Source organism: Chiloscyllium punctatum, chromosome X (genome assembly GCF_047496795.1).
Source record: "Chiloscyllium punctatum isolate Juve2018m chromosome X, sChiPun1.3, whole genome shotgun sequence".
NCBI classification, from domain to species: domain Eukaryota; kingdom Metazoa; phylum Chordata; class Chondrichthyes; order Orectolobiformes; family Hemiscylliidae; genus Chiloscyllium; species Chiloscyllium punctatum.
Window position 1 is genome coordinate 28,085,660 of NC_092791.1, and position 18,481 is coordinate 28,104,140.

Here is an 18,481-nt window from a genome sequence, read left to right on the forward strand (position 1 = left end):
TTTGCAAACAACATGAGATTGTTTTGTCACCCCATGTTCCCTATTTTCGTCACAGATAGCACTCCCTGGTCAGCCATCTATCCCCATCTTATAAATAACTCGCCGCCAAGCACTAATGTTGTTCCTTATGGCTTTGTTCCATTTTATTTTTCTCTTCCTCCATTCTCTGATGAACCGCAATTAATTTCGGCCCAGGGTACTCTGCATCAAAGTGGTTTTAGTTGAACAGCATTGGTGAAAAAGCAACAAAACTGCAGGACGGGAACAAAACGGAGGTGATGCTTCAAAAACAGGTGCCAGTTAATCCCTGCTGCACCTACAGCCAGCTGGCTCAATTGGCAGCTTGTGTCCCGTACTGCAATCGGTGTTTTCAGTCATTGCCATTGTCCTTATTCCACTTACCAGATAACATTGTGCATCAGTGACAAGAAAAGACATTGACAATTCACCGCAGCACTGATGAAACATACCTGAGTAATTCATTTAGCCAAGCAGCAGATGATGTGTAGCTTAGCGTTTCCTATCAGTCAGAATTCCTAAGGCAGCTTGTTTAATGCAAGTGGGATTTCTTCACTGCTTTCTTTTGAGTGACATTCTTTTCAATGTATGTAATCCAACTCTTCTGCCCAGTGCATACTATGCAGGCAGCTGGGTGACCTACTTCTGCCCCATCTAAGACACTTGTGTGAGATAAAACAAAGACACGCACAGACTTGCGTTTATTGCTTCTTCCAAAACCTCAGGATCTCCCAAAGTGCCTCAGTTTAATTCCTCTTCTGAAAGATCGCACCTATTAGGGTCTCACGTTCTCTCAGTGCTATACTGAAGTATCAGCCTCGATTTTTGTGCCCAAGCCCTGATTTTTTAATGTGGAACCTTACAGCACAGAGGTGAGAGTGCGACTTGAGTGCTGGCTGACACATGCAAGGAATGACCAGATCCTCTATTTTACAGATGTTGGTTTGGCAGCACCATGACAGATGGTGAATTTGGCAGTCTCCTTCCCTCTGAGCGCCAACAGTGCCACTTTTACCCCAATGACACAGCTGGGTTTAGGAAATCAACACTGCCATGGAGTGAACAGAATGAGTTTCATGCCCACAGTTCCCCCTTGTGCCAAGCTGTCATTGGCAGCAGTGTCACTACATATGCATGATTGGTCGCAGAGGGAGAGGGGAACAGAGAAGGTCAATAGTGCTGTGGTGTATCAGCCACATCTAGTAGGAGGCACACGTATCTAGGAAGCATCCAGCAAAGCCATTCCTCAGTGAATTGGAAGTAAGTGTGTGAAAAAAGTTAACCATTTCCAGAATCAGAGTTGTAACAGCACAGGAGGTGGCTGTTTGGCCCATCATGTCTGCACTTGGATGTCTGCATTTTCTTCCCTCATTCCCTGAGGCACCATGTTTGGTAGCTGCTTTGCTCCACTTGTGATGGGATAAAGTAGATTGGGAACTTTTTAGATGAGAAGTTTGCTGTCTGAGTCTGTGGCTGAGCAGTCTGGTACATTGAATGAAGAAATCAACTTGTGATGCTCATCATTTTCACCTTTGTTTTGGGGTAACTTTTCTGGTGCCAACCAGCTATTGTGCAATGAGATTCAATCAATAATTAATTGTATGGTGCAGATACCTTAAGGGAGCAGTGATCATAATATGATTGCATTTTACATTCACTTTGAGGATAAGAAGAATGGGTCCACGACTAGTATTTTAAACTTAAATAAGAGCAATTATGAAAGCATGAAAACAGAGCCAGCTAAAGTGAACTGGCAAACCATGTTAAGGGATAGGTCAATAGAGATGCAGTGGTGGACATTTAAAGGGATATTCCGGAATACACACATTCCAACAAGAAAAATTCCAAGGGGCAGAAGCACCATTTATGGCTCACCATAAAAGTTAAAGATTGTATGAAAATTAAAACAAGAACATATAATTGCACAAAGATTAGCAGATAGGACTGAAAATAGAAAACAGAAGGGAATAGCTAGAAGGTCATTAAGGAAAAAAATTAGTGCAGGAGTGAAAGCTAGCTTGAAATATCAAAACAGATAGTTTCAATAGATTTTCAAAAAATGAAAGTGAGCATTGGTCCTGTAGAAAGTGAGTCACGGGGAATGACTAATGAAAAACAGGGGCATGGCAGATGGTTTGAACAGGCATTTTTGCACTGATTTTCTCGATCAAGGATACGAGCAGAGAAACTGTAAATCAGGAAAAGGAAGAAAGGGAAAAATTGAAGAGTATAATCATTGGGGTACCATCTCGCACCCATTTCTTCCACACTGCCAGCTATCAAAAAGAGTATGATGCCACCCTATCATTTTGCTCATCTGACCCCTTTTCCTGGCAGCACCTGCCAGCTGTAATCATCTATTTCTTTTAAAAACTGAATTGGCCTTTGGAAAGGCTGCAGCACTGCTCCCTTAAGGTACCTACCCCACACAGATGACTTCCCCCTAAACCTTTACCGACAGTCTTTTAAGGACAGTTCACTCACAGTATTTCCTAAAAGATCAACTTTCAATTCGGGAGCGGGCTTCTAAGCTCTCTGCTCTGCAAATAGCTGCCTTTTTGGCATTGTCATGGAGATCTACAGGATCAAAATAGACCTTTCAGTCCAACTTGTGCATGCCGAGCAGATATCCTAAATAAATCTAGTCCCACATGCCAGCATCTGGCCCATATACCTGTAAACCCTTCCCTATTTTTTACCCATCCAGATGCCTTTTGAATGTTGTAATTGTACCAGCTTCCACCACTTCCTCTGGCAGGTCATTCCATACACGTACTACCTTCTGTGTGAAAAAGTTGCTCCTCATGCCCCCTCTGACCTTAAACCTATGCCCCCTAGTTCTGGATTCCTCCACCCCCAGGGAAAAGACCTTGTCTATTTACGCTATCCGTACCCCTCATGATTTTATAAACCTCAACAAGGTCATCCCTCAGCCTCCAAAGCTCCAGGGAAAACAGCCCCAGCCTGTTCAGCCTCTGCATGCAGCTCAAACTTTCCAGTCCTGGCAACATCTTTGTTCATCTTTTCTGAACCCTTTTCAAGTTGAACAACATTTTTCCTATAGGAGGGAGATGAGAATTGAACGCAGTATTCCAAAAGTGGCCTCACCAATGTCCTGACCTTTGGCAACATGGCATCTCAACTCCTATACTCAACGTACTGACCAATAAAGGCAAACGTTGGCTGGCTTGTACAAATTTGGAGTTCAGTTTTTTAATATTCAGTGATCCCCTGACACATCTGAAGGGAACAGCCTGTGAAACCTGACAGAACGCACTCATTATGTGGGATCAAGAATATTAAGGGATCAATCATGTGTTTTCTGCAAGATTCACACCGTTTTGAGATTCGGGTTCTTACATGTAATTGTGTATGAATCTCTACTTGACTCTTGTCTTTTGATTGATGTTAGCAGAAATGACCTCCATTTGCTACGATTCCGGTCATCCTACGTTTTCAGAATTTCGGCAAAACTGGCATTGGTTTGCAAATCTCTTGCTGAGTGAGCACTTCCTAAACTTGGGTCTGCGCATGTGGATCTTATTAGCACTTCTTTGATATGGTATAAGGTGCCTTGAAGTGATCATCCAACGCCTCAATTAGCCTGTGAGCCAGGTCTGGCAGTGCCCCAGCTACGGGTGCCAGGTGTGAGTTGCTCTTATGTTCCTCCAGACCTGTGCCATTGCTTACTGGCTGCCAATGCAAATTGGTCTTGTGCTGCCAACAGGCATCCCAAAGTGAATTTGCCCGATTCTCTCTGCTCAGAAGCCTGGTTAAATAAAAACGGATATTCCCATGCATCAGCTGTTGAGGATCCAGACAGGTTTATTACTTGAGCTTCAGCAGAAACTAAATTTAACACGGGGTAAAAATGGGATGCCCCGATACAATCGGTTTCCTGCCAGTTCAGGCGACTTGAAATTATCCCCTACATACCAACAACACAGAACCAGAGGCTAGCAAGTGGGCATAGAGGCCATTCTCCTGTAACAGGATTCCAGTGAAGAATTACTGAATTGCATTATCAATGGTGTGGAGAGACTATGGTCATGGGGAGACGATGCCCTGGTGGCATTATTGCCAGATGATTAATCCAGGGACCCGGGTAATGTTCCAGAGACATTGGTTTGAATCTCACCATTTCAGATGGCGGAATTTGAATTCAATTAAAAAATCTAGAATCAAGAGACTAATGATGACCATTGCCAGTTGTCAGGAAAAAGCAGTCTGATGTCCTATTGTGTACAAAAAAGTGGCAGATGGAGTTAAATTTAGATAAATGTGAGGTGTTGTATTTTGGTAAGGCAAACCAGGGCAGGACTTACACAGTTAATGTTAGGTGTAGTGATTGCAACAAGATCACCCAGGTGGACTAGAATGAGTTCCCAGATTGGGTCTATTAGTCTGGTCCAATCGGAGAGCCCTGGCTGACAGATATAAAGAGGAATGTCAGGGGTTCTGCTCACTCTGAGAGCTGGCTCTGAGGGAACTGGATCAGTGTCAGGGACTCTCCATGTCTAAATAAAGGGGGACTTGGTGGATGGGATTCCTGTCTCTGCAGAGTTATTTCAGTAGGGCCCAGGGAATAGAGTCATAGAGCTGTACAGCATGGAAACAGACCCTTCGGTCCAACCCATCAATGCCAATCAGATATCCCAACCCCATCTAGTCCCACCTGCCAGCACCCGACGCATATCCTTCCAAACCCTTCCTATTCATATACCCATCCAGATGCCTCTTAAATGTTGCAATTGTACCAGCCTCCACCACTGCCTCTGGCAGCTCATTCCACACACGCACCACCCTCTGTGTGAAAATGTTGCCCCTTAGGTCTCTTTTATAACTTTTCCCTCTCACCCTAAAACTATGCCCTCTAGTTGTGGACTCCCTGACCCCAAGGAAAAGACTTTGTCTATTTATCCTATCCATGCCCCTGATGATTTTGTAAACCTCCATAAGGTCACCCCTCAGCCTCTGACGCTCCAGGGAAAACAGCCCCAGCCTGTTCAGCCTCTCCCTGTAGCTCAGATCCTCCAACCCTAGCAACATCCTTGTAAATCTTTTCTGAACCCTTTCAAGTTTCACAACATTTTTGGGATAGGAAGGAGACCAGAATTGCACGCAATATTCCAACAGTGGCCTAACCAATGTCCTGTACAGCCGCAACATGACCTCCCAACTCCTGTACTCAATACTCTGACCAATAAAGGAAAGCATACCAAACACCTTCTTCACTATCCTATCTACCTGCGACTCCACTTTCAAGGAGCTATGAACCTGCACTCCAAGGAGAGACCTAGGGGTGCAGGTACATAGTCCCTTGAAAGCAGTTTCATAGATAGACAGGGTGGTGAAGGTGGGGTTTGGCACACTTGCCTCCATTGGTCAGAGCATTGAGTACAGGAGTTGGGGCTTCATGTTGCAGCTGTGCAAGGCATTTGTGAGATCACTTTTGGAATACTAGTCACCCTGTTGAAGGAAGCATGTTAAATTTGAAAGGATACAAAAAAGATTTGCAAGGATGGTGCTGGGACTGGAGGGCTTGAATTATAAGGAGAGGCTGGTTAGGGTGGGACTTTTTTCCTGGAGCATGAGAGGCAGATAGGTGAGCTTATAGAGGTTTACAGAATCATGAGGGGCACAGATAAGGTGAATCGTCAAGATATTTTACCAAGGATAGAGGAGTCCAAAACTAGGATTAAGGTGAGAGGGAAAAGATTTAAAAGGCACCTGAGGGGCAACATTTTCATGCAGAGAGTGGTGTTTATGGAATGAGCTGCCAGAGTAAGTGGTAGAAGTGGGTACAATTACAACATTTAAAAGACATTTGGATAGATACATGTATAGGAAGGGTTTAAAGGGATATGGACCAAATGCGGGTAAATGGGACTAGATTAATTTAGGATATCTGGTCGGCATGGACACATTAGACCAAAGGGTCTATTTCCATGCTGTAGGACTTTCGGACTCTATCCTTACCTGGTCTGGCCTACATGTGACTCCAGACCCACAGCAATGTGATTGACGCTTAATTGCCCTCTGGGTACTTAGTGTAGGACAATAAATGCTGCTTTAGCCAGTGACTCCCACATTCTACGAACAAAAAATGAAAAAAAGACACAAGTGAAGGACATTGATTGGCTGAGTCTCTTTGAGCACATTGAGAGACTGGTAGTGTTTCTGGTTATCACATTTACTTAACACGTGTGTTACGAGACGGGGTAAACCCCTCTGCTAATTTAAACCCGACATGCAGAGAAACTCACCTCGCGCCTTAATCTGTTACATTTCGAGAGGCAAAGAACTGTCCCAGAGGTCACTATTTAAAAGTAAAAATTAACAATTTTGTTCTTTAAGTCCAACAGAGAACATTAAAGCAACAGCTATTTACAACTCCTTTTTCTTAAACCTATCTTTTACCTCCCACTCTACAATACTGGTCTGATAAAAAAAATTAAGATTTACGAAAAAAAACGTTTCAAAACCAGTCAGCTTTGTTGATTCTCCTTTGTAGATTTCACTCTGTAGATTTCTCTGGATTTTTCTAGGTAGTCTCTTCTGTCTTTTGCGGCACAATGTTTCTTATGGACAGGTACCTTTCAGAGAGCTGTCTGGTTAGCAGTTGGTTTTCTTGGCAACTCTTCCCCTAACTGTTCAAAAATGTACGGTTTTATACCCCAAAACATCAGCTTATTTCATTAGTTTGATGTCATCAAAACACTAAATTCAACTTTGATTGGATTTTGGTATCTGGGGCATAATTTAAACTGATTAGCTGAATTTGAATTTGAATTTTTTGTTCCATGGCAATGCAACTCTAGCTATTTGTTTCAACCAAGTGTTACATTTTTATCTTGTTCAGGACACTCTGTGCTTTCAATCAGTCCTTGCAAGCTTCCTCTGTCTCAAAGGTACACCTCTACATCTTCATAACACATGCAAGATCTCTGGGTAGAAACATTCTCAGAACTTATGTGATCAAGTCTAATCCAAGTAGCATCACTCTCCTTTTTCGGGGAGGCAGTAGCGAAATGGTAATACCACAGACCAAAGTATCAGAGTAATGCTCTGAGACAGCTGGCTCAGACAGGACTTTAAAGGATATTGGAAAAGATTAAAGAGAGACTGCAGGGACACTGGGTTGGTAGGTAGGAGGAAGCCATCTGCAGTGCTGCATTCTGCAAATAAACCAACTATCAATAAATAGATTTGTGTCTTAGCTTCAGACGTCACCATCCGGCTTGAGACCCAATTAATATCCAGAACCCAATGTTTAAATGTAAGAGTAGGAAATCAATGATTCTAGTTGTGCACGTAACACTAGTTTATAATGCTGGGTGTCTGTATGAGAGGTTTTTTAATAGCCACAAGTTATAGAGCTCCATTAGAGAGAAGTGGTTCTGAAACGCCCAGGGTCCCTGGTGCCCTCTGATGTTCTTGGAGGCACATAGGAACCAGCAATGGAGGCTTCCTTTGACAGTCTGAATAAACAAAAGGTTTACAACTCTCAGTGTATATGTTCTTGAAGGCTTTTGATTTACTGACCTGTTGAAATATAATGGCAGCTCACATGGGGTATCACAAAGAGCAAGATAGACATTAAGACGGAACGAATACTTGAGAACAAGGGTAAAATACTCCAGAGTTGGATGGAGTCTTGCTTGGGGATAGTTCAATCTTTTTTCCCCTTTCTTCATCCCAATGTCACTTGTACCTGATTCTTGCTTGATGTCAACAGAAACGTTTGATGGGTTCTCCCTAAGTAAACATAAGTTAGAAACCAAAGCCCAATACTTTCAGTGTTCCACATTGCAATGCAGAAGGTGAGTGGCAGGGGCATAACTTTTAAATGACACCAGACGTGACTGAGTGGGCAGAGAATTGGCTTAGAAAGGGAAATTGTGTCAGTTCCTCAGGCTAAGGTTAGTTTGTTTGCTTGTTGGTGGCAGTGTATGAACTGATTCGTCAAGCATTAACATGTGTCTATTCTCCCACACAGATGAGACCTCCTTTGAAGCTGGTATAAAGGTTCAGATTCATGGTCAGAATGAGCCACCATTTATCGACCAACTGGGTTTCGGAGTGCCACCTGGATTTCAAACATTTGTTTCCTGTCAAGAACAGCGGGTATGAGGAATCATGATCAAACTGTCATTCTAGGCTTTTACTATAAGCTGAGAGCGCCATAAAGCTGCTGGAGTTTTGTTCAGGGTCATGTCGAACTATCCCGGCTCAGCTTGTTACTGCTAACAAGTAATTGAGGGCCATCAACCCATTGAAGGATTGCTACAAACCGGTCCTGTTTCCTTAGATTGCTTTTTGTAACCAGATATTATTGTGAACACACTGGTCATCATTGCACATCTGATGTTTCAGGCTTAACCATTCCAAATCTCCCACCCAAACTGTGAATCTGACATTTCTGCTCTCGATGCTGACTGATCTGCTATCACCAGTATTCTGTCTTCTAACTTTCATTATTTATGACTTTTGTTTTTTGTTTTGAACATGAAGTAAGCTCACAAGTCTTGCATCTCTTAGAGAATGTAAAAATTCGAATTGAGGCACTTTGAGAAGGGTGGGGAGAGAATGGACACTCATCAAAACGAGGGGCCTCGGAGCTGAGGAGTTGAGCTCCAGTACAGTAGGAAGCTCATGCCCTGTCTCGTTCATCCAACATGACTCCACTGGACATTTCTAATCATCCTGAATCCCACTTGTTAACAAGTACTTGTCTGATTTTTTCCTGAAACCCAGTAAGGTAATTTATTCCTTCCTGTGGGATACGGCATTGCTGGCTATCCCAACATTTATTGCTTATCCCGAACTGCCCTTGAACTAAGTGGTTTGCTTGGGCTGTTTCGGAGGGCAGGAAACAGTCCACCACATTGCTGTGGGTCTGAAGTTGCACGTAGGCCTGACCAGAAAGGATGGCAGATTTCCTTCCCTTGGTGAACCAGATGGGTTTTTACAACAAGCTCACTATTACTGAGACTGGCTTTTGTGAAGATTCATTGAAATTCTGTCTTCCAGTGGTGGGGGGCTTACAGGGTATGGGGGGTGCTGGGGCTGGGTGGGATGCTCTTCGGTGCTGACTTGATGGGCTGAATGGCCTTTTTTCCACACTGTAGGAATTGTATGATTCTTTTTTGAAGAGAGAATAGATCAGGATAGTCAAGCCTCCTTTGTTTGTTATACCCTGAACTAATCAATCATATCAGGCTTCTCTGCGCTCAAGTCTCTCTTTATGGCTTCAAGTTCCCAGTGTTAACATTAAGCAAATACTAGCTCGGCATAGGATAGTGCAAAGTAGTACTTTTCTGAGGCTGCTTATAAGGTACATAGTTCAGGCGATGTAGAGTGGTGCCCACCATGGGAGTGCTTGATACCAAAACTCAGGGGGTTTTTTCCAACCCCAGTCACCAATCTAAGTGAAAAGGTCAGTGCATATTTAGAATGAGAGAATCTATGAGGAACATGAGTTGGACAAGGTAGGAAAACGTTCTGTTGTCCAGGACAGAGATAGCTTACCACTGCAAGTATTCCAGTCATAATGATAAATGCTGACATGACTCAGTTGTAGGATAAGTCATACACATTCTCGGTCCACATGGAGATTAGAGGGGAATTCTATTTTTTTGTTGTATGGACAGCACTGCACTTTTAGTCTACATATATAACCGGCAAAGTTAGATGGGCAAAGGAAGACCAGGCAAGGAGTTCATAGAATGTTTTCAGGATGGTCTCTTAAAGCAGCTTGTTCTGAAGTTGGCCAGAGAGCAGGGTTTATTACCCCTGGTATTGTGATCAATTAATAATCTCATAGTGAAGGTATCCAGAGGGAGCAGCAATCATAATATGATGGAATCTTATGTTCAATTTGAGGGTGAGAGGAGTGGGTCCGAGACTATATTTTTGGAATTTTAATTAAGGGCATTTATAAGTGCATGAAAGCAGAACTGGCTAAAGTGAATTGGCAAATGAGGTTCAAAGATCGGTTGATAAAGATGTAATGGCAGACATTTAAGACATGAAAAGCTATTGTAGAAAATACAAGCTCATGGTATAGGGGATAACATATTGGCATGGATAGAAGATTGGTTGGCTAATAGGAAATAGAGCATATGTTTCAATGAGTCTTTTTTCAGGTTCACAAGATGTAGTTCATAGTGTGCCACAGGGATCAGCGGTGGACTTCAACTGTTTATATGAATGACTCAGAGAGAGGGATGGGAGGTATGGTTGCCAAATTTGCTGGTGACACAAAGATAGGCAGGAAAGTAAGTTGTGAAGAGGACATAGAAGGTTACAAAAGAGATATAGCTAGGTTAAGTGAGTAGACAAAGATGTGGCAAATAGAATGCTATGTAGAAAAATATGAAATTGCCCGTTTTGGCAGGAAGACTAATAAAGAAATGTATTATTGAAACACAGATGTAGAGGGATCTAGGTGTCCTCGTGCATGAATCAAAGAAGTTTTGTATGTAACGACAGCAAGTAATTAGGAACTAATAGAATATTATCATTTATTGTGAGGGGAATTGAAAATGAAAGTCAGGAGGATATGCTTCAGTTGTATGGGTCTGCCCAACAGACCAAAGGGCCAGCAATGAGGCACATTTACGAAGTAAGCCATTCAGGTTTGCATGTAAACGGTGTTCAATTGGCTCATTGTCTTGATACAGCCTCACTTGTGTATTCTGGCCATTTGAAACCCAAAATAACAAGCCATAAAAACAAGTTGCTGGATCTACTCAACAACTGGGGAGAGAGAAAAGCAGGCGATGTTTCGGGTCCAACATGATGCTTCTTCGGAACTGATCCAGACACGTTCTAAAGAAGTCATATTGGACTCAAAACATTAACTCTGATTCTCTTGCAGAGTCTGAGACAAACTTGTTTGGTTGTTCCAGCACTTCCTCTTTTTTTAATTTCAGCATCCACAGTATTTTGCTGTGACTTTAATATCTGATACGAATCATGTACTAGTTGTTTTTTTTACCCCACTGGCTGTCCATCAACTCTTGGTAAATTGTGTTTAGGTTCAAGAAATCCAAAGTGTTTCCATTGACACCAGGCCCCATAGTAATATGATATTTAAAAACATGGTTCATTGAAATGCCCTCTCGGTAATGTTCCGGTTTTATGTTCTCGTTCTCAGCTAATCTACTTACCTCCTCCCTGGGGAGACTGCAAATCTACTCCAATGGACTCAGACTTTTTTGAGACTTACAGCATCACAGCGTGCAGAATTGACTGTGAGACTCGATACCTGGTGGAAAACTGTAACTGTCGGATGGTGCACATGCCAGGTTAGTTGCCAATTAACAGGATTGGAGATAAAGTGTCCTGGTCATTGGTGTCACCTTGTAATTTCTGTACAAAAATAAAACACTTGGAAGGACCTATGACACACAAATGCATCTTATAAAACTCATTATCTTGTCTCAATCTTCCACTAAAGTCTTCTCAAGCCCATATATTATCACCACTTTGATTTACCTTATCTTCTCATTTTAAGTCCAACACTCAGCATCAACCCCACTTGGCTGTTTTGAGCCAGATCAAACTTTGAGGGGAAAGGGGGTGAAGGAAGACATGCAGAGGGCAAGAGGAAAGAGGCAGGATCTGGAGAGAGAGAAAGAGAAAGAGAGAGAGAGAGAGAGACAGAGATGGAGAGAGAGGGAGGGGGAGAGAGAGAGAGACAGGGAGGGAGAGAGAGAGAGGGAGGCAGGGAGAGAGAAAGGGAGGGAGGGAGACCGATGGGGGAGGGGGTGAGGGAGAGAGAGAGGGAGGGAGAGCAAGGCACAGCGAGGGAAGGGGAGAGAGAGAGCGAGAGGGAGGAGGGAAAGAGTGAGAGGGAGGGAGAGGGAAGGAGGCAGGGAGAGAGAAAGGGAGGGAGGCAGGGAGAGAGAAAGGGGGGGATGGAGAGAGAGGGAGCGAGAGCAAGGGACAGCGAGGGGGGGAGAGAGAGAGGGAGGGAGGGAGAGTGAAGGAGGCAGGGAGAGAGAAAGGGAGGGAGGGAGAGAGAGGGAGCGAGAGCAAAGGACAGCGAGGGAGGGAGACAGTGAAAGAGAGGGAGGAGGGAGAGAGTGAGAGGAAGGGAGAGAGTAAGAGGGAGGGAGAGAGGGACAGTGAGGGAGAGGGCAGGCAGGAGGGAGGGAGAGAGTGGAGGGAGGGGGAGGGTGGGCGAAGGGGGTGCAGAGGGAGAGAGAGGGAGGGAGGGAGGGAGGGAAGAGAGAGGGAGGCAGACAATATGGAATGGAGAGATATAGTGAAAGAGAGAGCAAGACTAAACTAAAATCCCTCTCTACCTAATTTTCAGCATACAGTCAACTAATTCGCATCAATTTGTTCCATGTATTTTTTCTAAGTATTGTGCTGTCTCAGAATTCTTTCCTCTATCTGCCCCAAAATTAATTCTATCAGTCTCGAGAGAAACTTTTTTAGCATAAAGATATCGCAGAGAAAGTACCATTTTCTCTGTCAATTCCTAGCTTGCCAGCACTAAAACATCAGACACTGAACACAGGCAGGTGCACATTAGTTACTATTGATGATGTTGCCAATGGATTGAATCTCCCCAGTTTGTACAATGGATAGTGTTTTGGCAGGTTACAACAACATAAATGGGTGGAAGTCTTTTGAGTCCCTTTACAGTGACATGGCTGAAATATTACAGCTGTCTCATTTTCAATGGTGCCCTCTAGCAGCATAAGCAGAAAGGGTCTCAAGTCTACACACATTGGCTGGTGATGGCATCGAGCATTCTTGGTGACATAAAGTCAGTGTTATCGGGATAGCTGCGCGGGGGGGGGTTGGATTTTCTGCCTCTGGTGCAAATTCCACAAAGAAGGAGTGGGTGCAGCATGCCCTTCTGTGGTGCCATCACTGGAGGCAGGAGCAGTTGGCACAATGCCATCTGAGTTGCTGACTGTACCAGACCCCTCAAGCAAGAGGGGATATCACGACCCGGATTTGGCCACCTTTTCATTTGAAGCAAATTGACAAAAGAACCTGACGCTCAGGAAAGGTGTTTTGCAGCAAGTTGCTGGGGTCTGCAATGCACTGCCTGAGAAGGGTGGTGGCAGCAGATTCAAAGGCAAAAGGGGAATTGTGTCGCGAAGTGGAGAAATGGCAAGGCTGTAGGGGAAAAGCAGGGTACTGGAACGAATTGGATACAACACACTTGCTGGGCCAAAAGGCCTCTTTCTGTGCAGTAGCAATTGATAATTCTAGGATAATAAAGCAGGCCTTTAGCCTGTTGAGGCAATACCTCAGGGTTTACGCCAACACGACTGCATCTTTTAGTAAGCAGCATGGTATTCATCATTCAATGAGGCCAATTCACCACCCAGCCCAATTGAAGTGGATGAGGGTAACACAAAGGCGCTACTTTATGGCAGCCAGTAGCCACAGGTAAAACAGATGTGCATGAGCGTCTTGCTTTGTAACCCCTTCCACATGGCCAGTTCTGCCCAGGGAAGGACTGTATTTGTAAACACAATTGAATTCAGGTTTCCTGGCCATTCTCCGTCTTTTTTCCCCAAATGTTAAAGATTGTACTTTGGCAGGAAGTTTTCTTTGTAAATAAATGAACAATGATTTTAATCTGTAGAGTGTTGAGCATTATTCATACAAGAGTACACCCAACGTGAAGTGCTGTACACCATGATTCATAGAATACACCGCACAGAATCAGCCACTCAGCTCATTTGCTCTGGGCCAGTGGTTATACTCCACAGGGGATTCCCCCCACCCTGCTCTCTCATCCAAGCAGTGTGTCTTTTTTGTTCTGTCTGTCTCTTGCTTATCTTTAGAAGTGGAAGCACTCCAGAGGGCCAGGCTGTCCCTGCTGCTAACCTGGCCCCCAACTGAGCAAAGTGGAATGGAGGATTTCTCCATGTCTTTTTCTTGGGTAACTCTCTCGTGGACCTAACGTTGCGTGGCCACTCCAGTTGGTACCTCCTTTGTGCCAAGTGTAGCCTGCCCTATTTCAACTGTGTAGCTGGCATGCATTTGGGTTCTCCTTCTGCCAGCTGCCTGAAGACTGGCACTGCCATCAGACTGGCAGTGATTTGACTGGCCTCACGTTTCTGTGAGCCTGCTATCACAAAACACCATCCCAATGGCAGGCAGAGTGGAAACCTTTCTGTTCACTAACGGAGCTCTGAGATCTTCCTCAGTGTGGACATCAGCCTATTTCCAAGTACCTTGAAACCTGCCTTTAAGAGGCTTGGAATGTAGCACCTTCAATGGGAACAAATCTGAAAGACCTGAGGGAAGTTGATTTTTCCCAGGCAAGCTGTGACCTGGAATGCATTGCCTGATAGACTGAATGGCCTCAGTTTTGTGCTGTGTCATTCAAGCACTCTCAAAACTACACTCTCCACCTGCACGCTAGTGGTCTGCACTGAAGATAGCATTGTGCGTGTTTAGCAAAGGGCCAATGAAATTGCCTGACAAGGAGGAAGAATCCACACCACCTGGGACAGTTTGCATTGTATGATGTAGTTAAGGTACGTGAATTGTTTGCAGGTTCACATTCATCCTCCATGTTCACACTATTGTACAGCAACAGGCGTGTCTCTCTCTCTCTCTTTCATCTCTGCCTCTTCTTCAGCCATTAACCCTGGGTTCCCTCCCTCTGACATGACAGGGCCTTGAGAAAATGTCAGTCATCCTGGGTATGAGGTGACCAGAGAGGTCCTGCAACACCTTGACTTGTGAATTTTTATACAAAGAACTAGAAGCGCAGGATGAACGCAGGTCTTATTGTGGATTACGATGGAATAAAACACAAGGGCTGAATCTTGCATTTTATGGTTAAGTGAGAATTGAGTCAGTTTTTTTATGAGGGATTCACACCACAAGGTATAGTGAGATTTGTCATGATATCTTACCAACTGTGTCTCATTAACTACCGACACCACCCCTAAGGTGTCCCATTTGTCCAATTCTAGCCACAGCTCACTGCGTGGAGTTCCTGGATGAACTGGCCACCCAACGAATATCTGCCCAAAGACCAGCATCCCTTGCACCAGTGCCATCTTGGAAAAGCCAGTTGTGCACCTGGACAAGCCCTGCACAGTTCCTGATTTGCCAGACAGGCAGACGGGTATTGTGGACAGCGACCCTGGGGGCCGTGCTGGATGGGGTGATCCAGACTCAGGACGTCCTCTTTCCCTAGTCCAATAGAGAAGGCCATGGCACCAGGCAATGCCAACCAGGTCGGAGGTTACGACCCGGCTCAGCGCAGTCTCAGCGTCTGGAGGAATGCGCAGCACTGCAGGAAGAAGGTCAGTGACCTTCCCCACTCCACCAGTGTAAGTGCTGCCATCTTCTCTCCGATACCTCACACTCTCACTGTCTCTCTCTGCTCCTGTACCCACCTCCCACCCAGGCTCATGCTTTCCCACTCTCTATTGCTGCAGCATCTTCCTTCACCCACTGTCACCCACCCCAACATCGCCAACCCTGCATGCCCACACACTCACTGAGGGCACCTGTACCAACAGTAACAGCTATGCCACCCACTTTCATCTCCCCATGGAGCATGCCCTGAGATGTTGATGCCCAGTATCTAAGATGGAGACTGTTCAGTGTGGGCGGTGAGCTGAATCCTCCAGCTGCTCCCTCTGCTTTCCTTGTGGAGAATTCTCCACGTCTAGATCATTGGGCGAGTTTGTTAAAATAAGAAGCTGAATATTACTGAGGTGAGTTAGGCAGTTAATAAGGCATTTAAACTGTAATCCCCCTTAATTGGCAACTCGCTGCTGCCTCGTGAGTTACTCACCTCACTGCTCATCGAAGTTGGAGTGAAATGCTCCCAACATCAAGCCAGGCCTCACCTGACTTCTTGTTGGTTAGGCCCCGATAAGATTCCACACTAAGTATTTTAATCTGAGATTTGTTATGGTGTTGGCTTCTTTCATTCTACTGGAATGTGTAAGATGTTAAAAATACTTGCTTCACTCGTTAAAATATGGTTTAGCTGCAGTGTGATTCTTTTAGTTGGACCTGTCCTGCAAAGGCAATGGAGCTGCCTTACAAAACCTTTGATCAAGGATTATGAGAGGTCAAGTATTTCAGAATGGTACTGATCTGATGTACTGCAAGTGGACCTTTTCCCAGTCCATATATTCCTGTGTCCGTCACCTCCACGTAAGACAATGTCTCATATTCTCTTGCATGTTCAGAAATCAATTCCAGAACCGTTTTACTTGCTCAGCTCTCAGAGAATGGTTTACCTTGCTCACAGATTAACATGCTTGATCGCAATTGGAGCAAATTGAGTAATTAGTAACAATGCAGAGGCCTTAATTTTGCCCTGTTCTGAGCCCCACTCTCAATTTAGCCTGAAGGATCTGTACAAGTGGACATTCACGGATTTGTGGTCAGTCCTGTGGATTTGCTGGGAAATATAGAATTAGCATCACAGTGTTGGTCAGAGACAGAAAATGTGACCATTTACTTGAACTTATCTCATTTTACACAGAATTCATCATCCGTCACAGTCGTAACTACCTTAACGAAGAGGGATTGGGCACTTGTTCCTTAGACTGTTAATTCATATCACTGCCTTGAAAAATAATTCCTTCTGGTCTACAGGACTCAATTATCTGTTTCCAAATCAAACTGAGTGCAACTGTGATTAGATTCTATGGTATTGTTAATGGTTATTAAGAGGAGGATTGACAGCAGCAGAGATAGCAAACAGATGCCTTTTTTTTGTCCACTTTTGTTCACGAGGCCCTGTGGCAGCAGAACTCAGACAGTACTGCAGCCAAGCAATTAGTTCTCCTGATCACTGTTTCGATCAGGGTGACCTTGAACCTGCTGGCACTGACCTCGTGCTTAAGGTCCCAAGCTTTTCTGTGACTCAAACAAATGTGGCTTTTGCACAAGGGTGTTGGGCAGCATAGATGTGATGTCCAGGGGCAAATGGGGCTACACTCAGGTAAATTGGCAGAGAATAGAACACGCTGGGCTACTACTTGGAGAACCAGCATGAGTTGAATAGTCTCTTTCTGTGCCTTAAATGGTTCTCAATAAATTGTTTCAACCTGGCTTGAGCCATTTTGGCCACTGTCCCCTAGCGGTGAGGTTTGGAAATTACCGCTACCTTTTCAACTGAGAGAATGAGGGGCGATCACATTGAAGCCTGTGAAATTCTGACAGGACTCGACAGGGTAAACACAGGAATGATGCTACCGATGACCGGAACCAGATGTCACAGTTTAATGATACGGGGTAGGACAGAGAGGAAGAGGAAATTACTTCACCCAGAGAGTGGGGAGTCTGTGGAATTCTCTGCCAAAGAAAGCAGGTGAGGCCAAAACACCAAATGTTTTTCAAGAAGTAGTTATAGTTCTTAGGGCTAAAGGGATCAAAGGGTATGGGGAGAAAGTCGGAACAGGGGACTGTGTTGGATGATCAAGAATTGAATGGCAGAGCAGGCTCAAAGGGGCCGAATGGCCGAGTCCTGCTCCTCTTTTCCACATTTGTCTGTTTAACCTGCTGGAAATATTCAAGTTACTGATCAGTTATGGTCTTTCATTCTTTTTTTATGTTCTGTTATGTTGCCAGTTGTGCAGCTGCCAGAGCGTGAAAACATGGCATCAGAGTTTTGAGTACCAGAGACAAGACTTTAAATCTTTATTAGGTTTTGGAGATGCTACACTTCAGAAAGTTGAGGAACATCGATGTCAAATATAAGGTTTGCGAAAGAAACATGATTGACACTGCAGCTTGTCTTATCACGAGGAAGCAAAGCTCCCTCTTTCTGAACCTGGATTGTCCCACAACTGCAAAACACCAACTTTGACTGACCCTTGTGTTCTCTCTGAGAAAGGTTTCAGTTTGTGATGAGTGATGAGCAGTCTCAAGACATGGATTAATACTTTGAGGAGCTTAGTTGAAAAGGTAGCCAAACTCTTTTTTTTTAGGATTAGGGCATAGGAGGTTCACTCTGTGCCAAACCTTGCAGTACTATTCTGGGGCACTTGTTCTTTTTTTATTATTCGTGGGACAAAATGTTCCATTCACCATTACTGATGACCCTTACGCTGATAAGTGTGCAAACTGCCTCGCATTATAAACTGGGTGAGCAATAAAAGGGGGAGGATGTGGAATGGAGGTAAGTTGCATAAACCTTCAAGCACTATGACCCGCTTGCACAAAATCAGACAGATCATTGAGTACAGGAGTTGGGACATCATGTTACAGCTGTACAAAACATTAGTTAGGGCACATTTGGAGTACTGTATACAATACAGGTTGTGCTGCTATAGGAAGGATATTATTAAAATGGAAAGGGTGCAAAGAAGATTGACAAGCATTTAACTGAGACTTAGAGGGTTTGAGTTCTGAGGAGAGGCTGGATAGGCTGAGACTTTTTTTCCCTGGAGCATTAGAGACTGAGGGGGTGACCTTATAGAGGTTTATAAAATCATGAGGGACA

General features: G+C 44.3%; 1 protein-coding gene across 3 annotated transcripts in view; it reads left to right on the forward strand.

Annotated features, from left to right (window-relative positions):
• The window catches only part of asic1b (acid-sensing (proton-gated) ion channel 1b), an 814,340-nt gene that overhangs the window by 735,101 nt on the left and 60,758 nt on the right, over window positions 1-18,481 (forward strand). For all 3 annotated transcript variants that reach the window (XM_072567040.1, XM_072567038.1, XM_072567039.1), the window contains exons 3-4: window positions 8,018-8,145; window positions 11,180-11,330. In XM_072567040.1, the coding sequence (XP_072423141.1) occupies window positions 8,018-8,145; window positions 11,180-11,330 (279 nt within the window). The remainder of the gene's footprint in view (window positions 1-8,017; window positions 8,146-11,179; window positions 11,331-18,481) is intronic.